This window comes from Malania oleifera, chromosome 1 (assembly GCF_029873635.1).
Source record: "Malania oleifera isolate guangnan ecotype guangnan chromosome 1, ASM2987363v1, whole genome shotgun sequence".
Taxonomy (NCBI): Eukaryota; Viridiplantae; Streptophyta; class Magnoliopsida; order Santalales; family Ximeniaceae; genus Malania; species Malania oleifera.
Window position 1 is genome coordinate 5041636 of NC_080417.1, and position 12773 is coordinate 5054408.

The 12773-nt window shown below is 33.7% G+C and overlaps 1 protein-coding gene across 1 annotated transcript in view; it reads left to right on the forward strand.

The window, feature by feature from the left end:
* The first annotated feature begins 6724 nt into the window (after positions 1–6724).
* The window catches only part of LOC131150630 (casein kinase II subunit alpha-like), a 30695-nt gene continuing 24646 nt past the window's right edge, over positions 6725–12773 (forward strand). The window contains exons 1-3 of the mRNA XM_058101479.1: positions 6725–7242; positions 7617–7746; positions 10936–11130. Coding sequence (XP_057957462.1) covers positions 6875–7242; positions 7617–7746; positions 10936–11130 — 693 coding nt within the window. The 5' untranslated portion in view covers positions 6725–6874. The remainder of the gene's footprint in view (positions 7243–7616; positions 7747–10935; positions 11131–12773) is intronic.

The window sequence follows — 12773 nt, forward strand, 5'->3', positions numbered from 1 at the left end:
TTTGTTGTCCTACACTTCTACTTCTTGTTAGTAGTGATTGAAAATTTATTTTGACATTTCCAATTTGATCTTGAATAATACTTGTGGCTATAGTCTTCTAAACACTTCTAATTTTTTCTTCATTATTTTCATTTAAATTTTCAAATTCTCATTCTCCCCCAGTTTGAATCTCATGTCAAATAAGTTTTTTTTGTTAAGATACCAATGAGAGTAAGGGATAGAATTAAAGATACCTTACTAACAAACTATACAATAATCACTTATGGTCAAATTATTAATGTCATTAATCATGAATGATTAAAGTTATGTTAGGAACTTAAAATACAATCCCAAATGAAAAGTGAGTTTAAAAGGAATAAGAGTGAATTAGGAGATTTTTGTACTCAGTATGGGTATGAAAAGATTCAAGCGCCATCAAAGAAACATAAGCATCATAAGTCCCATTATAAAAAATCCTCTAAAAGATATTATAAAAATTATCATAAAAATTATTATAGACAAAAAAGGGAAAATTACTCCAAACCATTATCAAAAGGTAAGTCAAGATATAAAGATAAAAGAGAAATAACTTGTTTCAAATGTGGAAAGAAATGGCATTATAGTAAAGATTGTAAGGTAAAACAAGAGATTAAAGACTTAAATTGCAGTGATAAACTTAAAAGGAAAATGCTTGCTTTGATTGTCAATAGTGATTCTGATTCATCTGAATCAAAGTATCTTCAACTTGTTTTACGAACCACAAATAAACAATAATATATATATATAATGAAGTAAGAAATACTTGATACGATTTTTGTTGTAACGATCTAATTTGGATGTTAGTATCTATTCAACTCTTCTATTTTTATTAATCAAATTATAATAATCCGGAAACCACATTTTATGACAACAGGTTATCAAAATAATTGAAAACTACAAAATTTGGTTATTAGCTTTTTTTTTTTTTTTTTAGCAAACAGTTGAAAACCGGTAACAAAAATAGAAAATTGACAGCAGAAACAAACTCGTTTTTATAATTTATTTTTTCACTGTGGAGAAATAGAAACAGAAAATAAGAAACAGTGACGATACCAAACAAACCCTTAAATACTAGAATTCATGCTTCAAACACTATTTTAAGATATTTTAATGTGATTGTGAAAGAGAATTGTGAGGAAGTTTTCGAATTTTAATCATGCACAATGGAATACTGGATATCTTTAAAAGAGGAAAGTTATAAACAACTTGAATATTTTCAAACAATTGATATTATAAAAAGGATTATCAGACAACAATCAATTGAAAATTCATGATGTATGATAAAAAAAAATTTTCTCCATATTTTCATTCTATCGGAAGTTAGCCTTACGCCATCACAGGTTTGTGACAACCTGCTTAATTTTCACATATTTTTTTTCATAATATAATAAAATCAATATCACAAAACCTAGCAAATCATAATTCACCTGGACTCGTGGGTACCAGGGATACATCAGAAACACAATGTGGAAGCCTAAGCAGCAGGAAACATAAAATCAATATATCATAAACACAATCCATCCATTATAATACCAGAGTTACAACATCTACTGTATTTATACACACAGAGTACACAACCCAAAAGATATCTTAGGGTCATCCTACAAAATACATCTGACCCTATCAAAACACTTACCCTTCTGGAAAGGCAGATTAACAGTACTAGATCAGCGGGGCTTTACCCGCTCTTCTATTAGGGGTTCCTGAAATGTTTATAAAATTTTGGGGTGAGACACCTCTCGGTAAGGGAAATAAACTAACACTAGTGTGTGTCAAATTTAAAATTTTTGTGATATATATATATATATATATATATATATATATATATATATATATATAAACATGAACATAACCAGTAAAACTGTATAAATAACATTTCTAATAAAACATGTATAATCAAAACATGATAGAACATAATGTATTCTCGTAGCATAACTCATCTCATATAATAATAATATAAAAACATTTTTGGTAGGTTAGCTGTCTAATGTCATGTATTACCCCCACATGATTGGGTTGTGTGGCCTGAAGGTGGGACCTGACAATGGTTGACCGACCACTGCCAAGTCAAAAGTACAGCCTGTAAGTCCGATGGGTCTGCCAGACCTGGTCAGTACACCAGGGGCGCTCATACACTTCTTAAAAACCACATCGACCATCCAATCTCACACCACTCCGTACAATGACGTTAACACAGATATCATGATCATGATGACCATGAACACATAGCAGCGGTACCGCGCAAGTGCTAGCTTAGACCAAGCCAACCAGGTTCTGATATCATATAACATATACTAAAACTATGATATATGGATATTTTATATCATTAATTATCAAATCAATCATATCATTTTGCATATATACATATATCATGAAAATCATTGGCCCGTACGCCAGTATTTCACATTTTACCATAGCTTGGCCCGTACGCCAATAAATCATATCCATAGTTCGGCCCGTACGCCAGCAAATCATATACATAGCATGATCCATACGCCGGTAAAATATATCCATAGCTCAGCCCATATGCTGGCAAATCATACACATAGCTAAGCCTGTACGCCGACAAACCATAGACATAGCTTGGCCTGCACGCCAGCAAACCATACACATAGCTTGGCCCGTACACCGGAAAACCATACACATAGCTTGGCCCGTACGCCGGCAAACCATACACATAGCTCGGCTCATACACCGGCAAATATATTAAAAACTCGGCCCACACGCCGGTTTTCTTTTATAAAAATCTATATCATTAACACATTCATAGAAAACAGTTTTTCATTATAATTTCTACTAATGCCACATGAAATAGGTTTTTCATATATCTAACAAATTATCATTTTCAGTAGTATTTCCAAAATATAAATCATATATAAATATATTTCTTTTCCTGAAATCAAATGTTGTAACAATATACATATTTTTCATAAAATTAATAGCTTAGTTTATCCTCTTACCTGATTCTTGAAAAGTCCCAATCTGTCCTGCACCCGTAGGGTTCCCTACTCAATACCCTGAAAATCACATCTCCCAGAATTAAAGTTCAATATTTCTACGCGTACTACGCTTCCTACAACTGTCAAGAAACCAAATACTGAGTAAAAAGCCTTACCTTGGATTTGGGATGGTTTCCACCTCAGCCCCACTGACGATCCGCTCTGGTAGATTTGCGGAGAACTTTCCCAGGAGCGTCGTGGCGGTTTCAGATTGTTGAGCCGACGGAAATCCGGCCCATAATCTTAGAGAGAAGGAGGAGAAACCGAAGGATGAGAGAGAGGGTGAATTATGTGCACAAATGAGTTGAAAATTCACGTTTAGAACTATTTATACTGCGGGATTCGTCGACGAGCCACGTCACCTCGTCAACGAGTCTTGTAGAAAGTTCGTTGACGAACTTGAACCCTTGTCGACGAATTTCAAACTTCCAAAAATCCTTTCTCGGTATCTTCTCGTCGACGAGACGGAACTTTATTGACAAGATCCTAAAAAACCCTCGTCAACGAAACCCCTGTGTTCGTTGACAAGGCCTGGAAAATTTCTTAGGATTATCCTATCCAAATTGCGCGTTCGTCGATGAAGTCAGCTACCTCATTCTATTCCTGTTTCATTTCCCTTTCTTTTATTATTTAAATATTATAAATTCTCTGGGTCACTACAAGGTTATTGGTATCCAATATGGGTTTTGAATGATGCAAATGGATGCAACAAATTTCTGTTGTACAAGATCAATCATAGACTGCGAGTACAGAGCATACTTATAAAACACAAAAGCTGAGCATACTAATAAGACACAAAAGCTTAACTTTGAATTTATTTGAAAGCTTACTTGTATTACATTGACAGAAGTCCTAAAACAAAAAAAAGGGAGAAGAGAGAATTTAAAAACTTGTATTAGAGCCAGTTTAATCCATTGATCTTTTAAAAGTTTTTAAAATTTGTATGTTTGATTTCCGCTAAGCGTTGGTAAGCTAGTAAAAATTCGTTGGTCAGCCCGCTTTGCCAGGAGTACATTAGGGTAGTCCCGATGGTGTTCCCGATTAGTTGAAAGAAAATTTGCAAAGACTAGAGAACTTGAGAAAGAAGATGGATAAGTTGGTTCGAAGTATTATGAATATAGGAAAGTTAATAAAAGAAGTAAAAAATAAACAGGATGAATTACCAAACAAAAGATCAGATAAAAAAGAACTACAAATTTCTTTGGGAAAAATTGAAAGAAGACTTGCAAACTGGAATGGTAAAGATATACCAAATCAAGATTCAAATAAAATTTGGAAGATGACAAAAACAAAAAGTCAAATTATTAAGCAAAAAGGATCAATTGAAAACAATGAAAAATATTTTATCAAAGTTATCAACAAATCAATCTCTTAGTCACAAATGAAGCACGACAACAAAAGAGACTTTTAGATGTTGAAGATCTAGAGTCCCTTAGGACAAAATATGATAGAATTCATATTGGGATGGTTCAAGTAGGACTATTCCCTCTCACAAAAGCCGGGTTAAACAAACCAATATGTGTCATACTTCGTGATGCTAGGCATCATGAATTCAATGTAAATGTAGCAAAACAACTATACAAAAATCAGAATAATTTTACTTAATTTACTTAATTGTTCCACTTTCAAAGTTTGCTTTACAATGAAAATTTTATTGAACATAACAATTGAAAAATTGTAAAATTATATTGTAACTGGCTTTATTATTATTTTTTAATATTTATGTAGATTTTTATTTTAATTATATTTTAACTTATATGATCATTTTATTTTGATTTTAATTTAAAAGTGTATAAAATGAATAATTTAATCTAAAAAATTATTTATGGATATTAAATTTTATGACAGCAAGTTATCAAAATAATTGAAAACTATAAAATTTGGTTATTAGTTTTTTTTTTTGTAAACAGTTGAATACCGGTAACAAAATTAGAAAATTGACAACAGAAACAAACTTGTTTTTATAAATTATTTTTTCACTGTGGATAAATAGAAACAGAAAATAAGAAACAGTGACGATACCCAACAAACCCTTAAATACTTGAATTCATGCTTCAAACACTATTTTAAGATATTTTAATGTGATTGTGAAAGAGAATTGTGAGGAAGTTTTAGTATTTTAGTAAGTACAAAAGTCAACATAATAAGGTGAATGTGATAAATTGAATGCAAAAAAACTTAACTATGTGCAGGCCGGCTCTTCATTAAGGTCACTAAGGTGTCTGCATAGGGCTCTAAAAATTTTGGGGCCCACAATTTTTTTTTTAATATAATAATGTTAACATTATTTATGGAATTTACGTGTTTGGTGGGTGGAGTACACATGCAGACTATGCAGTGCAGCAAAAATTATTTGACGTACCTAAAAAAATTAATTTTAAATAAAAATAAAAATTAAATAAAAATATTAAGGATGTCTAATTAAATCATTTGCCTAGAGCCCTATATTGTGAAGAACCGCTCCTAACTATGTGGGATACATATGGTGGGAAGTGTGCCCACTAAAGTATATATATATTGTAAAGCAAACAACATATGGCGCATGCAAACATATGTGTATGAATTTTTTAAAAAGTCATAAATTACCATGTCAATAATGGTGGTTTAATACCACACTCATGCTAACATGTTGACAAGTGATCGATCAGTTTATTTAATTGAAATAGATACAAAAAGCAACTAAGAAAAAATGAATACAACCATGGCCAACCACTCAAGAGAAATGTGAAAAATGAAATAGATATTGAATTTAAATTAAGAAATTTTCAATTTATTCTAAAATTAAAAATAATGAATTATACTATTATTATTTTATTATGTCTGGCAAAACATAAAAAAATTACTAAAGTCAACTTTCTCAATGTAATACTGGATCTCTATTCAATAGAAAATTCAAATTTATTTTGAAAGTTTTTTATTTACCTTAAAGTTGAACCATCATGATATTTATTTTATTATTTTAATTACTATATGTTATTTTAATAGATTAAAAAATATAAAAAATAAAAATTCAAACTCAAATTTTAATTCAATTATCCTAATATAGACTATAATTTTTATTTAGTAGAGATTATACAAAATATTTTTAAAAAAATATAAAAATATTTTTACAAAGCAACCCAATACCAAAGATTTATTAAAAAAATATTCCTAAAAATTCTTGAAATGTATGAAAAATGTTTTAGGTTTATGTCTAATTACATAGTTAAATTTTATGAGTTGACCACAAAATTGAAATTCATATTTTAAAAATATGATAATATAATAATTTTATAAAAAAATATGTTAAGATCATGTCTCGTGCATGACACAGGCATATGCTAATAGAATAATTAATTAATAATTTATTTTTCATATTTGAATATTTTTAATTTATGTTCTATTTTTTTATTTTAATTATCTTAGTTATATTTTTATTGTTATTTGATTCAAGAATAAAAATAAGTTTAACTAAACATGTCGTTAGTTTTTGATCTTTAATTTTTAATTTTTAAATTTACTTATAAATTTTTATATTTTTTGATGGTGATGCCAAATAATTCTTATTTTTAAATTATATTAGTTTTAAAAAAATAAAGTTGCAAAAATAAAATAATTACCAAATACTTACAAGAACACAAAAAAATATTTTTAATTATTAAAAATGATTGAAGGGTGAAAATATTAAAGCACTCAATGAGCCAGGTCTTCTTAAATTTGGATGCCATAAATTCGAAGCTAAAAAAAAAAGAAAAGAAAAAAGAAAGAGCCAAAAGCTAAGAAGGAAAAAAACAAGGAACGAAAGAGAGAGAAAGATATGAAGGAAAGTAGGTTGTCTTGCACTTGCCTCTCCGGTATACCGATTTCCCCATTATTTGATGGCCGTAAGGCCGCCGCAACTGCAACTCTTCTTCCACCATAAACTCCTCTCTTCCTTCCTTCCTTTCCCTCTCGACTCTCCTCTCACCCCCCTCCTGCTTCCAGCTCGATTGCCGCCTCCCCCTCTTGTCATCCGCCGGTGCGTCGCCTCGACGCCGCTCTCCGGCGCGCAGCCCCGGCAAGACCACCAACGTCTGCGCCACTTGCACCGCCCTCCTTTGCCGTTGCTAGAGGGGAAGATGGCGCAGAGGATCGAGAAAGCGTTTCGCCGCCCCGGCGCCGCCTCGGAGGCTAGGGTTTATGCCGACGTCAATTTGGCCCGCCCCAAAGAGTATTGGGACTACGAGTCCCTCGCCGTCCAGTGGGGGTATGTCGGTAATGCTTAATAAATTGCTGTTTTTGTGAGTGAGTGTAATGAATTTTATTGCCTCGCTACTGGTTGATGAGATAGCAGAGGAAGCGTATATTGAATAGAGCTGAAGAAAAAAAGTTCTTTCTTCTTTATTGTCTTTGAGTTGTTTGTTTGGTTACAATTTCATGCGTTGAACAATAGAAGATTGAAGCTGCTTAGTCGTACGCTAGTAGGGCACTGGCTTTGAAATTGGAGGATCTAATTCCAATTCTCTTGTATGGTTGTGCGAGGAAAGGGAGTTCGAAGTTTGTGTCGTTGTTATTGTTATCATCTTTATTTATTTTTTTTATTTTTTATTTTTTTATGTTTTTGATTGAATGCTTACATAGGGAGCAGGACGATTATGAGGTGGTGAGGAAAGTTGGGAGGGGAAAATACAGTGAGGTCTTTGAGGGCGTTCACTCCACCAATAACGAGAAATGCATTATCAAGATTCTCAAACCAGTGAAGAAGAAGAAGGTTAGCCCGTAAACCATGGACTTTTTTTTGTGTGTGGTCTGGGATGACATTATTATGTCCTTACAATTGCAGTTCTCCAAGACTGACTGTTCCTTAAAAATCTTTCCAATTATGCTCTTTTTTTTTTTTTCATGAATATCAATTTTTTAAATTTACAAGTTTTTGGATTATTTTTGTATTTATTATCTGCGAAATTGCATGGTACCTTGAAGAAATAGGACTGACACAAGCCCAGCTGTGTTACTCTGGATTGCCAGAAGTCTTCTCTGACCCATCACCCTTCCCCTTCATCCTTCCTATAAACAACTTATATATTCTGCGACTTGGAATGAATTACGATGTCGAAAGTGATAGCTCTCAATTCCAATCATCTGCCAGATTTTTAATGCAGTTTGATTCTCATATGATTCTCCCCCCTCCCCTCCGTGGAGCCCTTCTTGATCAATGGCCACTCTATGCTGTAAAAGGCTGTTGTCAAATTTTGGGGAGAGCGATGCATTGCATGTTTATCAATAGTTAGGTTACTACCTACCTTTGGAATAGTTGTACTTTGTACCACCTGGAGATTATATGGTCTGGAACCCTTAGCAATGAGAACGTAGGGATGGTGTTGCCATACCTAGAACTACTGGTGCCTCAAAAAGCTTAGATTCTAAGTGTGCTAGTGAAAATTCTTTTTTAGGTTGTGTTATAGGGAAGTGTAATTCTTGATAGTGTTGGTAAAACTGGGAAAAAACGTTTTATACTTCACCCATTATAGAATGATGTGGCAGACCTGCTAGAGAATGATGTATTGTACATGTATATAGGGCCAACATTTTATTTATTTATTTATTAATTAATTCTATTTCCATAGAAGCTTGTGGAAAAGCTGGCAAAAAAAAGAAAAAAAGAAAAAAAAGAAAGAAAAAACTTCTTTGTAAATTGACTTCACACTTGGCACTATAAATTATATTATGGCATGTCACATCTTGCATTATAAATATAAGACCAATGTTTTAAAAGGCTTACTCAAGGCTTGCCTTGATGCTCGCCTCAAGGCAAGGCATGCCTAATTGAGGCTCAATTTTAAAATACCAAACTCCAAAAACACTAATGCATTACATGCTGATGCTTATGCATTTGTACAAAAGACATGCCTTTTGGGCTTTTCTATTTGAGGCTTGTGCATTTTGGGTGTGTGATTCTCAAATTATATTTGGCTACAAAATTTCAACTACATGTTAAAAAAAAATGTCATGGTATGAGTTGATTTCTAAAAGTCTTGAACTTCAACCTTTCCAAAATGACTGAGTTACAACTTAGACCATGAAAATAATTTAAACTTTGTAACAGTATAGTTATCCCTTGCCATGATTTATGTTAGGGGTGACAAAACGGGTTGAAACTCGACAAGTGACCCGTGACCCGCCTGTTTAATTTGGGTTTGGGTTTAATACAAGTTGACCTGTTTATAAACGGATCAACCTGGACCTGACCCGTTTATTAAACGGGTTAAGTGGGTTCGAGTTGAGTCACTTGCCTGATGACCCGTTTTGCCACCCCTACACACAAGGATTTATTTATATATATATACTCTGCTCTCCATTCATTTGTGTTGGCAGGTGCCCAGTTACTATAAATCAGCCAGTGTTGTTAGTATTGAATAGCCATTAAAGTCCTTAACCCACCCAGTTGTGCAGAAACTGCAAAAGTAAAAGCAATCTTTTGAGTTGCAGCTGGGCGCAAAACTAGTAGTGATGGGACACGATTAAAACTAGCTTGCTTGGACACTACTGCCAGTGCCATCATTCAAGTGGGGCATGCAACTGCGCTCTCTTATTTGGTTCATGAGAAACAAATCAATAAGCAACCATACATTTTTCTCCAGCATGCAGCGGCCCCTTGTTCTTCATCTCTCTCTCTCTCTCTCATGCTCTCTCTTCCTTTCTCACTATCTCGTCACTCTCTTTTCCATCCCTCACTCTCCATTTCTCTCTCTCACACACGGCCATGAGGACCTAGCCGCTGCCGCCAGCGCAACGCCACCTCTAGTCACAGCCATCCTCGCTTGACATCGCCACCTTGCTGCCCCCCTTCGCTCTCCCTTTCTCACTATATTGTCTCTCTCTTTTCCATCTCTCACTCTCCATTTCTCTCTCTCGCACACGGCCGTGAGGAGTCGGGTGGGGTGCTTCTATTTTGTGGAGTCATGCTTGCTTGCTTTTTTAAAAATATGTTATAAAATGTTTAAAATTTTTTAAAATAAATAAATTATATATTTTGAACAGGTGACCCGTTTATTAAGAGGGCGGGTTAGGGCTTACATAGTAGTGACCCGTTAATGAACGGATCAACCCGGACTCAAACCCGTTTAGACCCGCCTGAACCCTGCCCGTGAACCTGTTTTGCCACCCCTAATTGATGTCATGAATTCAAGTTAGCAATTTTTGAATGACCAACAAGTAGTTATCAAAGTATATTTAATTTTTTTTGTATTATATTTGTGATCTTATTAATTTTTTATTTATTTTAAAAATATAATTAATTTGCTTACATATTTTTATTTAAAAGTAAAATTCTCAAACGGCTTGTGCCCTAACACCTTAAGGCTTACACCTCGTCTCTTAAGGGTTAAAACATCTCTCCTTATGCCTTCACCTTTTAAAACATTGTGTAAGACTGCAAATTAAATGTCCCTAATTGATTGTGGATTTGTAATCCTATTAAAAAATTTGGGCACCATCCTCTTTCTGCTTGTTCGGATAAGCAATTCCTCCTAAGGCCTTGTGGGGAAATGATTTAAAATGACGAGGAAAATCTTTTTTTCCCAGAGACTTGATGCAAATTTTTATTCAAGACAATTTTTTTCTCTACTAGCAATAAATTTTGTGTGATTTGTGAGTTGACATGAAATTTCATCTAGCAGGCTCCTAAGGGTTGAATATGAGGCTTTCTGTCAAACTGACTTGTTTGTATGCGCACCCAATATGTCAAGAGCCGAAATTGTTCCAGTTTTGGCTTATGAACTTCTGCTGTGCTGGAGAACCCTCCTTAAAAGTGAAATTTCCCTGAACTTTTCTTTTGAGAAGAAGTTTTAGTAATTTGCATCAGATTTGCTGTTGTTGTCATGCATATGAGGTTTTACATCTATTGTATAGCATAATTTTTAAGAATAACTTATGAACATTAACATGTTGTTGATTGCAGATCAAGAGGGAGATAAAAATACTGCAGAACCTTTGTGGAGGACCGAATATTGTGAAATTGCTTGATATTGTTAGAGATCAGCAGTCAAAGACCCCTAGTCTAATATTTGAATATGTGAATAATACAGATTTTAAAGTGCTTTATCCAACACTCTCAGACTATGATGTTCGATATTACATCTATGAACTTCTAAAGGTGAGCACACTCTTCTTTTCTTGTTTGATCAGGTGAAGAACATGATGCATATAAATTAAATGTTTATATATCCAGTATCCAATGCTAAATATTTGTAAGATGGAAGCATGTAAATGCATGTTTTAAATCATCAGATTTTGATGTGATGGATAACATAATTCATATAAATTAATGCTTCTCTGCAATACTCAAAATGTTGTAAGATCGAAGCGCATAAATTTAATATGTTTTATATCATGAGACTGGAGCTTAAGTCTTTTATTTTTTTATTGAACAGTAATCTTCCCCACCACCTCCAGCTTTCGTTGGAATGTGGAATATTCTTGAAATTTATAAATTTGCATTTTTTTTTTTCAAACCATTTAGGGTAAAAGGATGATAATGTTGACAAATTCTGTATCAGCATGATCTAGAAGTTTCATGGTTTCAAAGGCACCTTTTTTCTATCATAACATTGATTAAAGGGCAATCAGGAGTATGCTGTTTCAAATGTTTTTCCATTGGAAGAGAAATCTTTTGGTGTAAATTAATTCATGTTGCTTGGGCCTTGGGGTGCTTGATTCACCAAGATCTCAGATGTCCTTGTAGAATGACGTTTTTGGGATTGTAAAATTCCATGAAATGTCATGCATGTCTCATGGGAATATTTTTGTTTAGTTTGCATTATTAGATTCCTGAGAAGGTACACATATGAGTAATGGTACGACTATTGGTATATCCCACTGGTGTGTAGCTATTATATGAAGAATATTGCCCCTCAAGGGTGGTTCAGGTGGTAAACTCAAGACTTTCCTGATCAATGACCAGGGTTCGAGTCTTGGGGGCTATGACTTTCCATATTAGATTAGACCTTAGTATTTAAGTGGAGAAGGGTAGAGGGGCAGGCCCATTATCTTGTGGGTTTGGTGCCGCACCGGGGGGTCCAATGTGGCTTGTCGGTGGCTAGAGTTCTCGCGTCATCAAAATATATATATATGAAGAATATTTGTAATTTCATAATACATAAATTTATATACTATATTATTATAATAATATTATTCTATTGTTTTATATTGTTATAGTATTATATGATATTGTCATCAATTATACAACCACAACAAGAAGCCTTAAGTCCCACTAGGTGGGGTTAGCTACAGGAATCCTTTTCCGCCAATTCACAATATTGAGAGAATTTTCCTCTACTATATTAATAGCTATTAAATCCTTCCTCACTACCTTATTCCAAGTTATTTTAGGCCTACTCCAACCACTTTTCATGCTAGAAACAATAACTCACTCCTCACAAATGCACTACTAAGCTTGTGTTTCAAATGCCTAATCCATCTGAACTACCTCTCGCTTATCTTATCTTGAACTAGTGCTATGCTTAAATTATTGCATATGTGCTCGTTCCATAATTTATCCTTTTATATTATACCACTTATCCATCTTAACATTCACTTTTCGACAACTGTTACTTTTTGTACATGTTGTTTCTTAGTTGCCCTACATTCTGAGCCTTAGATCATAGTTGGCCTTATAGCCATCTTGTAGAAGTTTCCTTTTAATTTTAAGAGTATTCTATGATTACGTGATTCACCTGACGCACTCCTCCATTTTACCCAACCGGCTTTAATTGTATGTATTACATCCTCTTCCATTTC